General features: G+C 43.1%; 1 protein-coding gene across 23 annotated transcripts in view; it reads left to right on the forward strand.

The window, feature by feature from the left end:
• Positions 1-19,802, forward strand: part of Kcnma1 (potassium calcium-activated channel subfamily M alpha 1) — a 710,535-nt gene that overhangs the window by 552,546 nt on the left and 138,187 nt on the right. For 22 of the 23 annotated variants that reach the window (XM_076544646.1, XM_076544629.1, XM_076544630.1 and 19 more), the window contains exon 16: positions 11,997-12,065. In XM_076544646.1, coding sequence (XP_076400761.1) covers positions 11,997-12,065 — 69 coding nt within the window. Of the gene's footprint in view, positions 1-11,996; positions 12,066-14,439; positions 14,756-19,802 lie in introns of those variants that run through there. The other variant, XM_076544645.1, reaches the window with a different exon arrangement.

The following is a 19,802-nucleotide window of genomic DNA, read 5'->3' on the forward strand; positions in this document are numbered from 1 at the left end:
TGCCACTATGAGATGGAAGCCTTTGAAACGTGGCATGAACTCATGTGGCCCTTGTTTTACTTTGTTTCATTTATTTATTTATTCATTTATTTATTTGTTTGTTTATCACTTATTTGTTTATTTTATTTATTTATCGTACTTGGGATTGAACCCAGGGCTTCACCTTCAGCCCCTATCTGCTTTTAATAGAGCAAAAAAGTCAACTCTTGCCAGTTCCAGGACAAAGGAATTTTAATCTCCCTCCTAATTAAGTCCGTGATATATAGACATTCAAAGTGCTTTTGCTATTTACTGAGGAACTATGCTGCCAAGTGCACAGAAGGAGGCCTTGAAAAGGTCCTGCACATAGCTGCCAGCCTCAAATAGCAAGAATCTGAACTGGTTCCCAGGGTACTTGCAGCAGGCCATACCCTGTACCCGCTAGAAGATCAGGTATTCTGGTCTCTGGAGTTCCAGGTGTCCACCTTGAGGCATGACAGTACCCCCAGATCTACCACTTGGACTCTCTAGATTGAAATAAAAATCAAACAAGGGTCATGTTCTCCTCAAAAACACAAACTCTGGAAGTGGTGGACCTCTAAGCCTGATCCATTAGGACTTGACACCTTAACAAAGGTCAATAAATGGTCTCACTGATTAAAAACTGGGAAGAAACAGGTGGGGCTAGGCTGAGGGAGAAGGAGCCACTTGCCAGCCAATCCCACCATCCGGGGATTCTAGAGCTGGAACTCTAACAGTACTAAATCAACACTGAGAGCCCTGCATAGTAAAGGAAACCCAGGGTCTTTGGGACACCTCTTTTGTATGCAGAAGGGAGGGATAGAGACTTCTGCCAGGGAGCACAGCAGGTGTTCTCTGCCAGTCCCCAGACCCAAACCCCCAAGCACACCAAAATGGTTTGGTTGTTTACAGAAATTTCTCACCCTGTCTCTAAGCGATAGTTTAAATGCTAAATGGACTGGAAAAGTGAATAGGTAATTGATTCGGAAGGAGTTCTTTTCTGGAAATGGAAGCCCTATTGTAGCTCCCATGAGCACCTTTCCCTGAGAGTGATTTTTCTTTCTGCTGTGGGATGAAGTTAACCATTCCGAGATGCTGGGAGGGTATCCTCCTCTGTAGCACAGCCTGCTTCTGAGGAGCAGTCTAGAGAAGTCAGAACTTCCAAGTGAACACACAAAGGGCTCCTTACAAAGGCCCTTGAAGTCCTCTGTGGTCAATACAGGGGTGGTCTGAGCATCAAGGCAGAGCTGGCAGCAGACTGGGGCCCTGTGATGTGAGGGATACTAGATGGGATGTCTTGAAGCTCTTTTCCTTAGCTGTTCATTTTCCTGATCTAACTAGTGGTGCGCCTGTGAGGCACACTCCCGGGGAAGCGCTCTGGTACTTCCAGCATCTGCGGCCTTCTCTTCCTCTTCCCCTGGGAAAAGCGCCACTTCTTTTAAAGACTAAGAAGGAGGACTGTTTCCCCCCAAGAGGCTATGACTGGAATACTCACAGGGTGCATTGGACCCATGTCCTTGGTATTGTTTAATTTGCTGAAGGCTAGTTGCTGGAATTTCTGGACCATAGCATTTCACAAAAACAAACAAAGCAAAACTTAGATCGCTAGACTCTCTTTAAAATCGGAGTTGGCCACATAGGATCCATGTTTCTGCCCAACACTAACTGGCCCCCACTTGCTTTAATGAAGGGGCTGTATATGCAATTTCCTAAATCAGCGTGGAGTGTCACCAACAGTCCAGGTCAACTCTGTCCTCTTCCAGCCATATGAAACTCCAATAGCCTTCTGTGCCAACTCAGGAGTCTGGCGTTTAGCAGCTGTGTATCTCAGCTACAGCCTCTAGGGGGAGCAGTTCTCACCCTTGATCTTGAAAGGAACTGAGGGGCAGAGGAAGAGGAGGGTGGAAAAGCCAGGCTTCCTGTCAGGCACAGCAGTAATAAAATATGAATTATTTCCCTTGATTGATTTTCATCTTTAGAGCATGTTCTAACGAGGGAAAAGATCTCTTAGACGTACCTCGTTGTCAGTGAATTTAGTATTTGTTCAGTAAAGCTTTTGAATGGAAAAAAAAAAAGCAACTTCTGATGTGAGTGAGAATGTTTTCAGCCTAGTGCTATTATTCCTTTAATGCAGCAATTCGGCAGAGGTGGAACTAATCAATAAAGAAAGGACATTTAATGAGATTTAGGAACAACCCAAAACATTGAAGCTCTCTTCAAGCATTTGATTATCTTGAGGCTTAATTATCTGTGTTTTCTACTTTAAATTAAAGAAAAGCCATAACTCAAAGTTACCAGCAGTTTAATGATAACACTCTTCAATTCAGGTTAATTAAAGCGCAGCTGTAATTAGAGTGTAGTGTTGTATATCACCAGGCTGCCGCGTAAGTATTTTCATTACTGTAAGAATTGGCTATTCAATTTCAAGATGACATAAAGGACGCCCAAATATATTTTAAGCCAGTTTGAGGAGACGGAAAAAAATCAGGAATATTCTGGGTATAATAAAGCACAGATAAATATACAGTTTTTCAGAGTCGTTTCTATAATTATGCACCGCACTAAAACACTCTGCAACCCATGATGTTGCAAAGCATGGGAAGAAATAAATTTGCTCTTCCCCTGGGCTGGCAGCATGCCACCCAGCAGGTGGGACCGGTGAGAACCCGGAGTCTTCTCCGAAGTGAGGCAGAGTAGTCCTAGGAAAAGAGAAGGTAGCAGATACACAGGTGAAACTGAAGGTCTTCTCAGAAGAAAACAGAAAGGGCTGGTGCAGTGCAGGAGAGGCGGAGGCCTCCAAAGCTCCCGTCATCAAAATGTCAAGCTAAGAGGTCTCTCGTGTGCCGCATGAGATTCTAGCCATTGCAGCAACTGCTTGAGTCCACCCTGTGTGTGACCAGAGCTGGGGCACTGTTCCCAAGCCAGAAGCTAATTTAGACAAAAAGAGCAATCATATGTAGCCTTCACCTGCATTTTCTCCCAGATACACAAAACAGCAGAGTGATGTTTGTATTGACAAGGCAAGGGGCATCAGGATAATATAAACATCTCATTCTGTGCACACAAGACCCCTTAGCTTGAAACTTTGAGACTCTGAGCACCTGGGTGCACCTTTCCAAAACAACCAATGACAGAACCCGGGTTCCAAGGTTCTAGTCTCCTGCAATTGAGACAGTGTGGGTAGTGACACTTGAAGGCTGGCTCATTAATGCTTTTATGGGGAACTTATAAAATGATGTCCATGCTTTATCTCCAGATGTTAGAATCTGGAATAAGACTTAAAAATACCTATTAATGGTTTTTTAGAAAAAATGAATAAGTGAAGTGATCCGTATCTGAAATCTGAGGACATGAAACTGCCCCATCCTCCCATCACACCAAACCGCAGTCTGGACTAATAGCCTCTGTCTCCTGCTTTGAGCTCCACCATTCAGGCAAATAATAGAATTGCAGGTGGGTCATGTCTTGCAAGATTACGTTAAGATTTGGGCCTCTGGGAGCTGGAGAGGTTGCTCAGCAGCTAGGCTGAGAATGCTTGCTGCTCTTGCTGAAGACCAGAGTTCAGTTCTCAGTACCACTCACAACCACCTGTAGATCCAGCTCCAGGGAGTCTCATGCCCTCTCCTTCCTTGGTAGGTACCCACACCCATATGCATATATACTCACATAATACGTAATTTTTAAAAAGGCCAGAGCTCTTGCATTAACTTTGTTCTCAGCAGCAGCTTGGGATCTGAACACCAGCACCTACCTGCTTCCTTCCCTTCTTGCTCCCCTTCTTCCCTGGCAAGTACCTGTAAAGATTCGGATGGCCAGTGTCAAGCCTACAGGAAGGTTAGCATTCCGAAGCCACCTTTTCCCTTAAAGGATCTTAATCTTGAGCAGTGCACACAACATGACACTGTAAAGTCCCAAAGGACTGAGGCTGGACCCCAGGCCAGCTGCTTACTGGGTGAAGATTCTAAGTGTCTGTGTACTTTTCCTATGATGGCATCAGATGTCTGGCCTTATGCTGGGTGCACATTATGAGGTTCCTCATCTCTCAGTACCTGTTACTGATCTATCCTACCTCTGGAGTCTGCATTCCCCTCTACCCCCATGCCCATCAAATGTAAGCAGAAAGAAAGGGAGGGAGGGACAGACACTGTGGCAGTTCCAGTTTCTTTTTACTTTTATTGTTTGATAAAGTCTCCAGTTATTAGTCCCAAGTCAGTAGGACAGAAATGTAAATGAATTAGCATATTTTCACCATTGTGTCAAGCTCTTTGCCTTAGATTTGATTAACTATTAAACATGGAAGGCTACTAAAAAATTCTTTTGAATACCAAGTAAAGATTTTGTTTTCCCTTTTGTGCCGTCTTCAGAGTTTGAAATTGGGCTGAGGGAGCTCATACCCACACTCAGGAAGCTACACTGCTCTTATGTGCTTGCTGAGTGCATGCAGCTGGAATGTAGGTGTTACGCGTTTGGAGAGTCTTCCTGTGGACCAAGGAAGGATTCCTGGAGGAGATGCCTTTTTAGATGAGCTGATCCTGTAAGAAACTTTGGTTCAGAAGAGAGTAAAGGTCAAGTCCGAGGGAATAGAGAAGCTGGATCACACAGTACCATAGAGAGTTTTCTCAACACACGTTGCTCCTTGGGGGTTTCCTAATGAGAACCCTGTAGATGGGGGAAAGAGGCACACCAGCTACAGTTTGCCATGTGATACTCTGAGGGGCAAGAGTGGTAGGAGTTTCATTGTGAGAGCCAGCAAAGGGGAGGATGCCCAGGTAGGTGGGGTGGGAAAAGAAGGTGGGCAGAACGACCTAGAAGAAAGCAGGTTCAGCACTCAGATTGGCAAGAACACAGAGTTCCAGGTCCCGAGTCTCACAGCGAGCCTATTAGTCAGTCATTCATCACTTGCAAAATATAAAAGCTTAATTGTATGAGGTTTTACAGCTCAGAGGGGATTAGGACCAGAGGTGTATTTAAAATACGACATGTCTCTCTGTCTCTCTGCAGCTGATGGAGCAGTTAAGATTCAGCTTTGATACCGAGCACTTAATGCTTGGGTAACTTGGGGAAATGCAGTGGGAGGTGCTGAAGGGCAGTTCAGCCCCCAAGCCCAGCTGCAAAGTGTGGCTGCTACTGTGCAGAATTCAGGCAATGGAGCTGGCTCTGGGGAGGGAGACTTTCCATTTTCTCACTTATCCACCTGCCTCCGTATGCCTGGAATTCAGAAATAACACTGGACTTTTCCTGTGTCCTCTTGCAAGGACAGACCTTTCAAAAGAAACCACACAAAGAAACTTAAGATTGGTGCTGTTCAGACAAAGAAGGGCCTCTTGCCCAGTGCCAACTTGGGGGTTTCTGATTCTACTGATTGTTTACAAAGGACCTACCGATCTCAATGTGAAGCAGACAGAGGTCAGATGAGCTCACTTTGTTACATGGTAGCCTGACTTCAGAAAGGCCAACAGAACTTATGTAAAAACCTGAGTTGCATCTTAAAAAAACAAACATATTTTCCATTGCATGGTGGTGCCACATGCCTTTAATTCCAGCACTCATGAGAAGCAGGTGGATCTCTGAGTTTGAGACCAGCCTGTTATACAGAGCAAGTTCCAGGACAGCCAGGGCCACACAGAGAAACCCTGTTTCAGAAAAACAAAACAAAAAGTTCCTCTCAGAGGTGATGCTATCTAGTCTCTTATGTTGGGAGTTTTGCAAATAGAGCTGAATATATATGAACACAGATGTGGGTGTAACATTGGTAACTGCTTCTGCTACGGGAACTGACAAGGGAGCAAGCAGTTCTTTCTGTCCTATCAGATGAACCACGTGCAAATAAACCCCATTGAAACCCTCAAACAAGTTTGGAGAAGCTGATGAAGATTCAGGATTCTGGACAGAGACATCAGGCAAAGAATCCACTTAGAACTGGGGTGGCTGCTAGGATTTCAGGTGGTAGCTGAGTGTGCAGAGAAAGTACACACCCTAGGGTGTGTGTTTCAGGGAAAGCGTGACGATGAGATTTCCCCAAAGGGCATTTGTTGGCACTTTAGGGAAATGCTAACTGCCCACCTCAAAGAATTAAATTACCTTGAAGTTTAAATGTCTTAGGTGTGCTATGGAGGAAAGACACTGTGTGTGTGTGTGTTAGGAATGCATGGATGTGCATGTATTTGAGAGTAGATGTATTCTGAAACCCTCCTCATTGACCCTCATCAAATCCATGAAGAAGTTAGGTCTAGCATCATCTCCACTAACAGCCCAAATCCCTTCTATTTTCTTGGTGCTCAGTCTTACAAGTCTTGCTGTTTAAAATACCTATTTGAAGTAGACGTTCTCATCTCCAGAAGCCATCCTTTCCAATTAAAGTTGAATATGGTTATTTTCCCCTCTAGCCCCTTGATCCTAAAGCCCTTGTTTCCCAGGCCACAGTGTTTGAATCACTTCTACTGTGATTATGGCAGTTATCCTGAAGTCCCTGGGCCTCTGAGTAGCCAGAGGGGAGCAGGTGCTTTGGGGAGGAACTGGCCTTAGAAGGCTTGATGGGTTTAGACAGGTTTAGAAGCTGTTTTTCTGTTTTGTGCCACCTTCCTCATGGCAGAGTCCTTTGCTGGAAGCCCTGTCTTTGCATCCACTTTGTAAGCACACTGGAAGGTGCAAACGCTATGACAAGTTTCCATGCTTAATTCACACGGGCAAGTAAGCCTTCCAGTCAAGGGGACTGATTTAATGGCAGGGACAATTTATTTCTCTCTGGGTAGTTAGAGACAGCTGGACTCTAATTCTTAAGAGCCTTTGTTCAGGAACATCTGGGTTGAAAATGCCGTAGTTAACAGATGATGTTGGCAATAAAAGAAAGGGGGCTTTGTATAATGGCATTGTCAAATTTGGTAGACCTCTACTTAATAATTATAAGGAAAGCAATCTAACTTGTTATTACAACAGTTTTATTGCAGATTGCTGGTTTAAGACCTTTTTGTGACAAGTGGCATTTTTTCCTCTCTTGGAGGGAAAAAAAAAAAAGGTCATTTCTATTCCCCTGTAATTTTTGCAACCAGTGATAACTTCCCACACTGGGCATATTGAGAAATTTCATTTTGGAAATCAAGAATTAAACTCGAAATAACTTATGGCTGGGTTTATCTTATTTATTACACTGTGAAGGCTTTCTGGCTTTTTTTTTTTCTTTGTCCTTTCCCTAACCCTGATTGTGCTTCCTGATTCTACAGCAGTTCTATATACATGGAAACGCCACAGGCTGAGTGAAGTCAGGGGAATGTAGATCGTGTTTAGATAAGGCTGAGCTGGGAAGAGGTGGGCACTGTGTGGGACATTGGAGAAGGTGTACCTTTCGAGGGGTCCCTTTTAGCTATATGAAGGATGACTCCAATGAGATCATATTTGATTTGCCAAGGAACACTGAAGAGCCACTTGTTTTTTTTTGAAGGAATACTATGTTGGTCACACAGTATGGGTCAGCTTCATGTTGGGGTTCACTGGGTTTTCTCTGTTCCTCATGGAGCAGCACCACACATTATGTGGAGACTACACCTCAACTTCCTTTTGTTGTTGTTGTTAATGAGAAAGCCATCTGCATGTAATGCCCATTCTGCTTTACCAAAAGAAAATGACTCGAGTTAGTATTCAACCAAAGGTCACCAATTCCAGATTGATCGTCTGTAGACACATTCTCAGGCATGTGCCTTCCTGTAACACAGGCTCTGGAAGAGGCCAATAATAAATGACTCTCTGTATCTTCAAATTAGATTTGTATCTTGGCGTAATGGTTGGAAGGCAAACGTTAAATTCCCAGAGCTTATCATGATTATTATCTATTATTATTTCCATTTGCCTCTTTCCCAGGCTGTTGGCATCTAACAAGCAAGAAGAGAAGCATCTTATTTCAGGATCCTGCACTCACTTCCCGAGCTCTCTCTGTTAGCTCTCTATTCTGTTCCTTCTCCACTGTTCTAGCCACTCCTGTGTATCTTCTGTCTCCTCATCCACTTTACTTACACAGCCTTCATCAAAAGCCAGGTCTTTACACTCCCAGAATTCCAGGGAGGCAAAGCTTGTTCCCTATATACTAGAGAAGTTCAACACATGAGGTAGGGTAAGCAAATGATTACCACATTAGCTCCCCCTTTTTGCTTATGTGGACTTTATCTCCACCACCACTCCTGGACCTCTCATCAGACTCCACACCTCTGTTATATCCTTAAAGCAAAGGATGCTAGTGCTCTCTGTAGCAGGATCTAACAAAAAGGTATGATTTGAATACCCAAAGAGAGCCATGCTTCTGTTTCCCAGTTAATTGATGGTTTATCTGTCAGTGTGGTTTGCAAATATGAAAGGATACCTGTTTGAGCAATATCTAAAATGTAGATGTGTGTAAAGAGGCAAACAGATGGCAATAAAGATGAAGGGGGGAGGCTGAGCCATAGGAAGAGGTGGGCACTGTGGGACATTGGAGAAGGTGTACCCTTTGATGGCTCCAGTGTGATATGAAATTACACGTTGGTGTCTATGTCCACTTTTTGAAGGAATACGGTGTTGGTCAAGCAGCATGGGTCAGCTGCATGTTGGACTTCACTGGGTTTTCTCCATCCTGAGAGGAGCAGCAGCACACGTTATATGGAGACATTCTCGACTTATTTTTTATGAAAAAGCCATTTGACCTTGAGCTTGTGGATTTGCCCTATTTGGACTTCAGTTTATCTTCTGTATAAGACAAGTATGAGGGGCTGGAGAGATGGCTGATCTTCTAGAAGAACTGGGTTCAATTCCCAGCACCCATATAGCACCTCATAACTATGTATAACTCAGTGCACAAGACTGACTAGATCGGATAGATTGACCTTCTTTCATGAGGAAGATCCTTGCTTCTTATATCTAGCTGGCAAATGGCACTGTAGCAATTAAAAAGGAACACTTAAGAACCCTTACCACATTTGATCCTAGTCAAAATGTCACGAGGCAATTAAATGCACACTTACTAGGAACTACCCTTTCCTTCCCACCAGTAGGCTTAAATCCACACAAGCAAATAAGATCTTTGATCCCACAAACTAGAGAATCATAAATGACAGTTGTCCACAGGTCATCCGCAAATTAATTTTGCATGATCCCTGCTGAGATCAGATTTATTGGCTACTATTTACATTCAATAGTATGTGCTTAACCCAGTAATTTGCTTCAACAAACAACACATTAGTTACATAATATTAAAAAAAAATTTAAACTCCAGAAAGATCAGCAGCACAAGGAGTTAATTGCATGCTGTGGAACATAAACTAAGAAAATTTTCCCCACTAGAGTTGGCAGTACTTGGGTTGGTGTTTCAGAATTGATCTACACAATCACCTCAAAGTCCAAGTCATTAGACTGCTGACAGGAAACAGAAAGCTTTCAAATCATAGGGAGAGCCCAGATACTCTTGTACGGAAGTGTTCCTTTGAAATCTGACTGTCTGTGGAAGGTAGTACTGAGGAACCAGGACCTTCCATGCAACAAAAGGCAAGTGATCTCATTCTCTAAAGAGAATGTGAGGCCCTCACCATGCACCAGCACCTTCCTTGCAAGCCACACATCTCTATACCTAGCCTATCTTATTAAGTCATCTCATCATTGAAAACGAACTACAGGAGCTGAGGAGATGGTTTAGTTGGTAAAGTGCACATACAAGGACAGTGAGGACTTGAGTTCAGTGCCCAGCATCCATGTAAAGAGCAGGTGTGGTCATATGCATTTGTAATCCTAGGGCTGGGGAGTAAGCCATGAAGATCCTTGAAGGTCACCAGCCAGACAGCCAGGCAGAATTGGTGATCTCCATCTCCCAGTAAGGGATCTGTCTCAAAAATCGATGTCTGAGGAGCAATACTCAAGGTAGACTTTTGGCTTCCACAGTGTGCACATGCACCCCCTCACACACATGTATCCACACACAAAGTCAACTCAGCTCCACATCTCTTATTCACTTAGAATAAGCAGCATGTGCCTTGTCGGGGCAAGCAGAGTCCTCATGACCTTTCATCCCTCTGTTGTCCAACCCACTCATGGCTTGTCTTTACTTGCTTTTAGTGCCAGCTTTGCAGGCTCTATGTCTGGCTCTCAAACAGTTATACCTTTTTGTTGACTCCAGACTTTTGTTCTTTCCATTTCTACCCCCCTAGAAATCCCTTTCTTTACACCCTCTCATTCCCATTTCCTGCTCTCCAGTGATCTCTGAATCTTCAGGGTGGTCCTCTTGTACCATGACAAATTGACACACCCGTTTTCCAGTCACTCTTTATCCTTACAAGTTGTTTTATTTCTACATAAGAGTTGTCAAGATCTAGAAATTTGTTATTGATTCACTTGTGTATTGGCTTAGAATTGTTCCTTCTCAATTCAAAACACACTGGAGGGGAAGATGTATCTCCCTCCTGGTCAGCCAGAGGCCTAATGCTTAACCACTGCGTGGGTTGTGTAGGTGTCTGGGTCTTAGCTTTACCAACCGTCAAACAGGGGTATCAACAGAGGGGTAGTCTCTCCCATAGAGGAAGATGGTGAGCAATAAGGAGAGCCACCAAGGAAGGCCTTACCCTTTGACCTTGAACCTCATCCCCTTTACAATGCTGAAACTAACGAACCAGGGTTCATTTTTCATGATCACTTGAGTAATGTTCCATTATTGAATATCACCTAAATATATGATAATGCTTATTGTGGAAACTTGTGATGAATAATACAAATGGTTCCGTTTTTTTCTTCCTGTGAGCTCTTATCTCATTAAAGTCAATGCCCATCTTAATCTAAATTGTACCATATTATTTTCAGGTTTATATCTTATTCTTTGTGACTCTCAACCTCTTAAAACAGTTTTCAGAATTTGGTTTGGATTCAGCAACCCTACACCCTACTGCCTGTTCTTCATTTAGCTTTTGCCTTTGGATTTCTACTCCACATCACTAGCACCACCTTGGATCTCTGTTTATATGAGCATGTTGGGACACCACTTTTTATTTATTTATTTATTTATTTATTTGTTTGTTTGTTTGTTTGTTTTGAGGTGAGACACAATGAGTAGGATTCATCTCTTTATGGAGGTCCTCCGTGTTCCCCCCATTCACTGTGCACTGTAGGGGGGATTCCAAACACCTTGAGGACTTTTCTGTAGCCAAGGAGAGAGTGTTCAGAGACACAAAACTATGAGAAGCAGCCACTGCCAGGGTAAACTTAGCTAGGAGCTAAACAGCATGTATACAGTCAAGGTGCCAGAAAGGTTTTGAAAATAAAATCTGTGAGGAGAGCAATAGCTAGAATATTACTTGGACCTGGGGGTGAGATTGGACTTGGGCTCGGAAGATGGTTTGGAAGAGAAGAGAAGAAGATATTGGGGTACAGAGGGGGTATAAGAATGAAGGTGGGGAGGCAGGAACAAGCCAACGGAGAGCAGTCTGGTCTGCAGCCCAGAGCCCCGGGCAGAGGACGCAAGACAGCTCGGATGGAGCCAGGAGTGACCAAGCTGTAGTCGTGTGCTGGGCACTTAGATGGAGGCTAAGTGTTATTGCCATCATTCCGTGCACACGGGGGGCTGCTCTGAACAACAACATGAGCCATTTGTACAAAAGACCAAAATGGAAACCAAATAACAGGTCACACTGCTCCAGGTCTCTCCCTCCCCCTGCAGTTAACATTTTACTACCCGGCTGAGGAACTAATGAATCTGGCTGCTCTAAATCCCCAGGCACAAATCTCTGCTTGGGGTCTGTGTCTAGACAGCCAGACCAGAACCCAATTTGCACTTTGAACATCCAGTACCTTATCACTTGCGGGAAATCAGCTTTAACGGGGAAGATGGGGGAGGTGTCACTTTACTAGCCCTGCTTTTGGCACCTGGGGGTAGACTGAGGGTCCTCTGGATAATGACCGCGTTATTAGGGGACCGGAAGTCCGTGAGGCGTTTGTAATGAGACTCTGCTATACACCAGCATTGACTGGGAGGCCTCTCTGTCTCGTTGCAGGCTGTGCTTTGTGAAGCTTAAGCTCCTGATGATAGCCATTGAGTACAAGTCTGCCAACCGGGAGAGCCGGTAAGTTGACACTCGCGTTGGAACTGTGCATCCTGGGAAGGGTCTGTCCGCTTCCCCCTTCTCGTTTTATGGTTTATTTACTTGGAACCCATTGCAGCACCTCTTAGATCCCGCAATACATTTTAAGACACTGCAGCTTCCATTCCAGACCAGCCTGTCATCCCAGGCCCCAGTGGGCACCCAGAGGTTTCCCTGATCGACAGGAGAGAGCAGCAGTCCCCTGGAGCTCCACCCACTATGCTATCCCTTCTGCACAAGAAAGCAGGAACAGACCCTCTCTTGAAGTCCCTTTTACTGCTGTAAGCAAAAAGCAGGTGGCCTCAGGCCTTCCTTACCGCAGCCTGTGGTAGAGCCGTGAGGGGAGGTGCCAGCTCTCTCAATGGCCCATTTGCCAGCAGCCTATTGTGTACCATATGCGTTTCTCCCTCTGCAGCTGACATCCAGGTGGCAGAAGATCAGCCTCATGTAAATTAGCCAGGAGAGGAGAGCTCTGAGGCAGGAGCTCTCATTATTTATTTATTTTTCACTTAATGATGTGCAGAGCAGACCAAGGAGGCCCGGGGTCTGGTTGAAATAGATAACACCCCAGTCGATACATGACCTTACTGCTGGTTGCTGGCTGCATTATGTGAACCAGAATCTGGTGGTGGTAGTGGGTGGGGGTTCCTAGGCCCTAGGTGCCTTAGATGACATAGATGATCTTGGACCTGAAATTCTTAGTCATAGTTTTGGAAGAAAGATAGCTGATTAAAAGACAGTCTGGCTTTTGTTCTCTGAAATGATATTTCCAGATGCTGCCCCTGCTCCAGTGAGGCCTTTGCTCCTAAAATGTTCACAAGGGCAGAGGGCAGCCTGCCCCAACTCATATTTTCATAACTAAACAGAATGTAAGGCAACACTTGCAGAGGTCTAGTAGCATCATTCAAGGAGTTTTCAGGATCTTGATAAATGACCGTGTGCATGCGCACACGTGCATGCGCATACACACACACACACAAATATGCCTATTTCCAAGTATGTGTCTGTGGCAAAAACAAGACAAACACTGGATCACAAGCAAGTGGATCCTCTGTTGTCCCTCCCTTTAACGTGTCAGGTCAGATTGTCCACAGCCAATCTGATCCAATGCTGAGTTACTTTGAACATCCAAATCAACCAGAAAATGGTAGATTTGGTGGCCATTTGTAGAACACAGTGGTAGCAATTTAAAAACTGTGTATGGAAGGATACATTTTTCTTCTCCATGTTGGCAAAGGAAAGACTATTAAAAGTATTATTTGAGCCCAAGAGAGCCGTGGCCATTTGTCTTTCAACAGTTAAAGTGGGATTTTCTAGGGCTACTATTTGCTCCCATTTATAATAGCCTTACTGGCATCCACATGTGTGGAGGAGGGACTGTGAGTCCTTGTTTTGGGGGGTGGATAGGGTGGGTTTGTGAACAGTAATCTTTGTGATGTCAAGTCAGTATACCTTTGTGGATAGGAGTGTTCTTTCTTTATCACTTTTGTCCCTCTCTCAAAACATAAATAAATAAAAGAAAGAAAAATGTCAGCATGTAAGTGCTGCTGATGCTAAAGAGTGTTTTCTGACCCTTCTGGAATGATCTCATAGCAGGAGAGGACTGCACCAAGCGATGAGCATCAGCCACTCAGCTCCCCCTAATCACCCTTGGTCACAGGGAAAGAGAGGGTGCCACTAGGGTCCAGGCACTGTTCTACGGAAACAGATTCCAGGTCCCATGAAGACACAGCCTTCTCTTTGATAGGCCCCCTCACTGATTCATAAAACAGAGCTGTTTTCAACAAAGCCAATGTCGAGAGATATAGGTTGTGGATTTCGTTTTTCCTCCCAGTTCCCCCAGAAAAGGGAAAAAAAAAAAGAAGAAGAAGAACTTGTTTGGCTTTGTATTGGCTTTCTGTGTGCAGTTGCCAGCATTAATCCTCAATGTGGCTTGGTCTCAGTGTGGAAGCACGTGAGTGCTTGTGGAAAAAAGGTGTGCTGGAGGGAATGTGGATCATACCCCAAGAAGACAGGATGTACCCAACCAAACATCTTTTTATATATACATATATATATATATGTACTTGTGAGAGGCCTGCTCCTCATGCTCTCACATGTTGTAATGGACCAGGTATGGAAATCTGCAGAAGCCGCTTCTCCTTCCCACCTTCCGACCTCTGACCTGTGTTTCAGGACGTTCTCTGTTGCTGGCTCCACCCATGACACTGTTCTCATGCTTGGCTGATAAACCTTGTTTTCACACGCATCCTTCAAATGATTTGAAACAAAGGTTTTATTCCTCCCTTCCTCCTGGTGTCAGTCAGTTTATTATCAAATTGTTTGATTTGCAATTCTTTTCTTGTCGTTTTTGCAGAAGCCGAAAGCGGTATGCATTCTTCGTTAACTTTCCTTCCAACCTCCACCCTCTGTCTTCACTCCTAACCACAGGACTAACCATTTGCCAAGAATTCAAGAAGAGAGATTATATATGTGGATATATAATCTCATTCCCTTGTCTAGTATATATATATAGTATATCTATACATATACACATATATATATATCACCCATCTCCAACTAGAATACATAAAAGTAGCCTGCTGCTCTCCTTGTTTGATTTGTTGATCCTTTTGGTTGATGCACTAACTTCTTTGCAGGAAAATAAATAAATAAATAAATAAATAAATAAATAAATAAATAAATAAGTCAATGGAAAGGCATAATCCTGTCTTCAATCAAAGCACAAATGATGGGAACAAATCATATTAAAGTTGAAATGGAGAACATTTCTCTCCAGCCCTCTGTGTCTGTTTCTGTATCGTCCTGATGTTGTCCTGGTGTCCATCAGATGGGGGCACCATTTTGTCTTCATCCCACATCCACATTCCCAGTGACCTCCTCGCCCCTCTGTCGAGTTTCCACTTTGTAGATCAGAGTTTCTGTCCTTTATCCACAAAACAGAGACCAAGCCCTTGCGCCTCTCCCTCTCCTCGTACTTGTTTGAGCTGATTTCATTTTGATTGTCTAATTTCTTGAGCAGTGCTCTTGTAGAGACTTCAAATGCTGATACCGGACTGCCTAGCTGTCACATTTGTGTTCTACAATAGGCACTGTAGAAACTCATGGCTTTCTTTTCTCCTTGTGTGTTTGGGCACATTTCTTACTAGGAAATATCTCAGCGTTCCCCACATCACTTCATCCTGTTTTGCTGCTGTTTTGTGTTGCATGGAGCATGACTAAGTTATCCTCGATGGCATTTTTTAATTATTTGGGTTTGGGGGTGATTGTTTTGTTGTTGTTCCATGTTCCAGCATAATTTTTCCATAACTCACTCTCTAAGACAGTACTGTTGAAAAGAGACTACCATGATGCCAGCCTGTTCATGTTTCTCTCTATGGGTGTAGTCAGTGTCTTGTGTTTGTGTTTATACTTGTGTTTGTGTTGTCTGAGACTCTTTCCAACGTCAGCTCTTCTGTGATTTTTTTTTTGAGTAGATGTGACTATAGAGAGGTGGCTTCCTGTCAGTTTGGTATTATTGATATGATCCAACTGCGAGAAGTTATTGCAACACTATGCATCTTCCAAGGTCCACAGTGGTTGCACCTCTGCTGTTGGCTTTTGGCCTTGGGTTCTTTTACTTTGTGGTGAAGGCATGTTGTGATGTAGGCATGACTTGTCTTAAAGTGTACCAGAGAGTATGGCTTGCTCCCAGGACCACATATCCAGTGTAATCCTTCCTAGATCCACTCTCTCTATCCTCTCCCATGTAGCTCGCCTTTTTTATAATATATTGAAATTTTACTCTGAAGATTATCCATGTGGACTCAGGCTAAATCAGATCTGGCCAATATTGTTGAGGACCATGATGATGGTCATTTGAGTCTGGCCAACTGGGAGCAACCTTGATTATGGTGTCTCTGTATGTAAGTGAACTAGGCCTATGCATTATGGAAGCATGGACTACACAACTGTGTCTTCTCCACATATTCTAATGTAAATGCACGTGTCTAGTTGTGTGGGACTCCAACAGCACTTATTGTAAAGCCCAGAAGAAATGGAAAGTTCCAGAAAAGTGATGAGGTTTGAGACTTGAGTTTTTTTTCTAAGATATATCATAACACAACAAACTGCAGTGCAGTTGAACTTCCTGAGAGGGGACATAAATTGGTTCAGATCAAGTTCCTGCTGATAGTAATTGTATATGCACTTGAGTGATCAGAGAGACCTCTTCCCAGTGGTGTGAGTCATCTGGGAATAGCATGACCTGAGCTCCTCAGTGGTTCTGACTTGCTTACTCTCTTTAATGAAGTCCCATTAGCTTGCTAGACACTACTATGATTATAGTGCTTTCAAGTATAAACTCGACCCTCACAGAAGTTGTGATATTTTCTCAATTGCTTGGGGAATGGTACACGATGCCTCACAGGGGGTGGGTGGAAATGAAACCACACACACACACACACACACACACACACACACACACACACACACACCTGTTCTATTTGTCCATAATGGATGAAAGTCTCCCTTAAGTTATCTGTTTCAGTTGAATTATCAATCATTGACCATTTCTCCAAACAAAGGTAAGGTTTATGAGGATTGAGGGAAGGATTGCTAATTGTTCGTCAGCTGTTGTACCTTAAATATTAGAGAGGAGAAAAAGAATATTTCTCTCTACCCAGTCCTGATTTTTTTCAACCTGCCCCTAGTTCAAGCATAAGATGATCAATAAAACAAAACTCAATGTAAAATCTCCCATAGGGCCCTGAAACAGACATGCCCTGTTGGGTAGAGCTCATTCCATGTGGATGTGTTCTGCAATCAGAAACATGGATTTCAATTCTAAGCAAGTTGTGCTTTCAGTATTGAAACCACCTGCTCCATCTGCCTCAGTGACGGTTTACATATTTGCATATTTATACTTAATGCCTCTGGGAACTCATTAGCTTGGTGGCCAGTCTACAAGAAGATTTGTGGTCACTCGTTTGATCAGGCTGACTGATGGGAATTGAAGTAGTTGCTGCTTTCATTTATTGGAGAGAAAAAGAGAAAACTTTGAGAACCGAGGCCAGTGACTATGATGCAGGCTTCTCATTCATTCTATAGAGCTAGAAAGTGCCTACAGCATGTAGGACTGCTAAGAAAAACTCAGAAGTAAATACAGAAATCTTGTTTCTCTGTTTTCTAATCAGCAGTGGTCCCCTACAGAAAGTGTGTGTTTTGCTCTTCTGGAGGGTAAGTAGATAAAGAATAAGCATCACTTCGGAACTAGGAACGGCAATGAGTGAGAATCCTTGGAGATGGGACCATACAAGCCCTGTACTGCCAGCTGTCACTAGGCGTTTTCAATTAAAATCAGCAAGGTCATGGTAAAAAGAGGATAATTTATATCTTCCTTGAAATGAGGAAATGTCTCCTCCTGCCAAGATGTCCTTGTTGGAATTCTGCTAATGGATATACAGGAAGAGGAGCCTCTCTCAATAGGAGACTTCTCTTGGAGATTTCCTTGATTTTTCTACATGACACATCTTGAGTTTTATGTCTGATAAGCTTATGACTTTGACAAAGTTGGAACCAGAGAACTGATTAAAAGTGGTGCTTGGGGAGGAGGACTTTTGGCAGCCATAAGAACAAAACAAACTTGACATTGAATAGTCTCCTAAAAAGATCAGAGATATTTGAAAAAAAAAATTAACATGTTCCCAGTAGGTCAATAGCAAATTCTAAGTCTAGAAGGCATTTTGTAGGTAGAGGACAAAGTTATTCCTGCCTAGAATTCTTACTTATTTTACTTTTCCAAGAAAAGGAGGGCTAACATTTTATTTAAATGTTCTAGATTTGAAATGCAGCTAACAGATATGACAGCTGAAATACTAAAATCAAGAATTTTTTTCTCCAAAGAGTATTTGAAACTCACAGGTCACACAAGAAATGCCGTATGTTGTGGGCCTGTTTTTCAACACCCTTAGAACTCAACATAAACATTATGGCACAGAGCACCTTGTGCTTATAGACTGCATATTTCATTTTTTTCCTTGGCTGGCTGGGCTCATTCTTTTGAATTCCTCATCCAGCCCCTCCCCCCCCCATCCTGTCTTAGCCTAAACTTTATACCTGTCTCATGCTTCATATGGATATAATTTTAATCTTCCTGTCCACAGAGCACATGAGGACATTTTGGTATCCCAAGAACTCTGGGGACAATGAGATTCTGTGTATCTCTTGCATATCACTTATCATATCACCTAAAACTCAAGGAATGGGAATAACTCTGTGTACCCCAAAGTGAATCTGTAGTAGCCTATTTCTAGATGTTGCAGAGACCGCACCTTCACAAGGGTTCAGTTAGCATTGAAGACAAAATGGAGAGCAGGCCAGTGGAGGTGTGAGGTCTTGTTTACTCTGACTTTTTTAATCACCTTGATTATATTTATAGAAACCAAAGGTTAAGGACATAATGTGTCCTTAATGCATAGACTGTATGCCTTTATTCTCTTAGGAACATTGTCAACCAGGGAATATACATTGCATTTTATAGATTAGGAGGGTGACACTTTGCTGCCTCCAAAGCCAGGACACAATGGTTAGGGCTGACACATGCACTTAAGTATTTTACTAACACTGATACCTAGGGAACCTGAGACTTGAACACCAGGGTGACCTCCACCAGCATCCAGCCTCTCCTCTCGAGCACACTGACTTGATTAAAAGATGCTTGAAGCCTGCGGTAAATTACCTTGACCTGCATTCTCTAGATTGCCCATCCCTGATTTCACTGCAGGCCAATTCTTGTTCAGTGCAGATAAAGACCAGAGGAAATGAAAAGCCTCTCTGGATAGAAACCTCGAGATCCTCACATTTCACGATGATACAGTGGGCTGGATTGCTGGGGGACAGGTCATGTGGTACAAAGCATGAGGGAAGAAAATACAGGTCTCTGGGCATGTGTGCCACCAAGAAAATGTGTGTCCAATTTTACCTTTCATATTCTGTTGTTCAAATCATGACAGGACGCCACCCGTCCACCCAACTCGGGAGCCCTTCTTCTATTCTTATGTGAATTCTTGTCAAAACAGAGAGAGACTTCCCAAATTTTTAGGAATTTACTTTTAAGGCTCCAGAAGTGGGTGGGAATTTAATAGATGAATTCATGAATTATTCTGTCATGTATAATTTTTTTAATCCTATAACTTCATCTCAGAGGATATTTTTGATAAGAAGCACAGTATTCCAATCCCTTGAACCAGGAGACCTCTGATGAAATGGAATATTCTTGGACATTTTTGCAAGAATAAAATGATATCAATAACCATCAATAAAAAGTATCAAGCTGTTTAGGCATTATCTTACTTAGTTCTTTGACAAAAGGCTATTGTTAGTGCTAACACTCCTCTCATAGGGAAAAGCATTGAGTTCCTGGGAGGTTTAGGAATTTATCCAAAATTATCACTTCAATGCTAGAATAAGGACCCAATTTCTGATTGCAGAGGCAGTCACATAGGAACTGTCTTTCAGGAAAACGAGACAAAAGTACAAAATCTAGAACCCTGTGATCCTAAAGTGCCTTACTTAATGGATTTTAAAAAGGAAATCGATATAAACTGTATAGTTTCTCATGCATCTTGACGAACACAAACACATAAATTTTTACATTTATTTATCTGAAAAAAATCTGTATAATCCCTGACCCCTTTGCTTCACGATTGTGCTAAATCAGAGGGCTTGGGATATGAGTGG

The sequence above is a fragment of the Peromyscus maniculatus genome, chromosome 9, assembly GCF_049852395.1.
Source record: "Peromyscus maniculatus bairdii isolate BWxNUB_F1_BW_parent chromosome 9, HU_Pman_BW_mat_3.1, whole genome shotgun sequence".
NCBI lineage: Eukaryota > Metazoa > Chordata > Mammalia > Rodentia > Cricetidae > Peromyscus > Peromyscus maniculatus.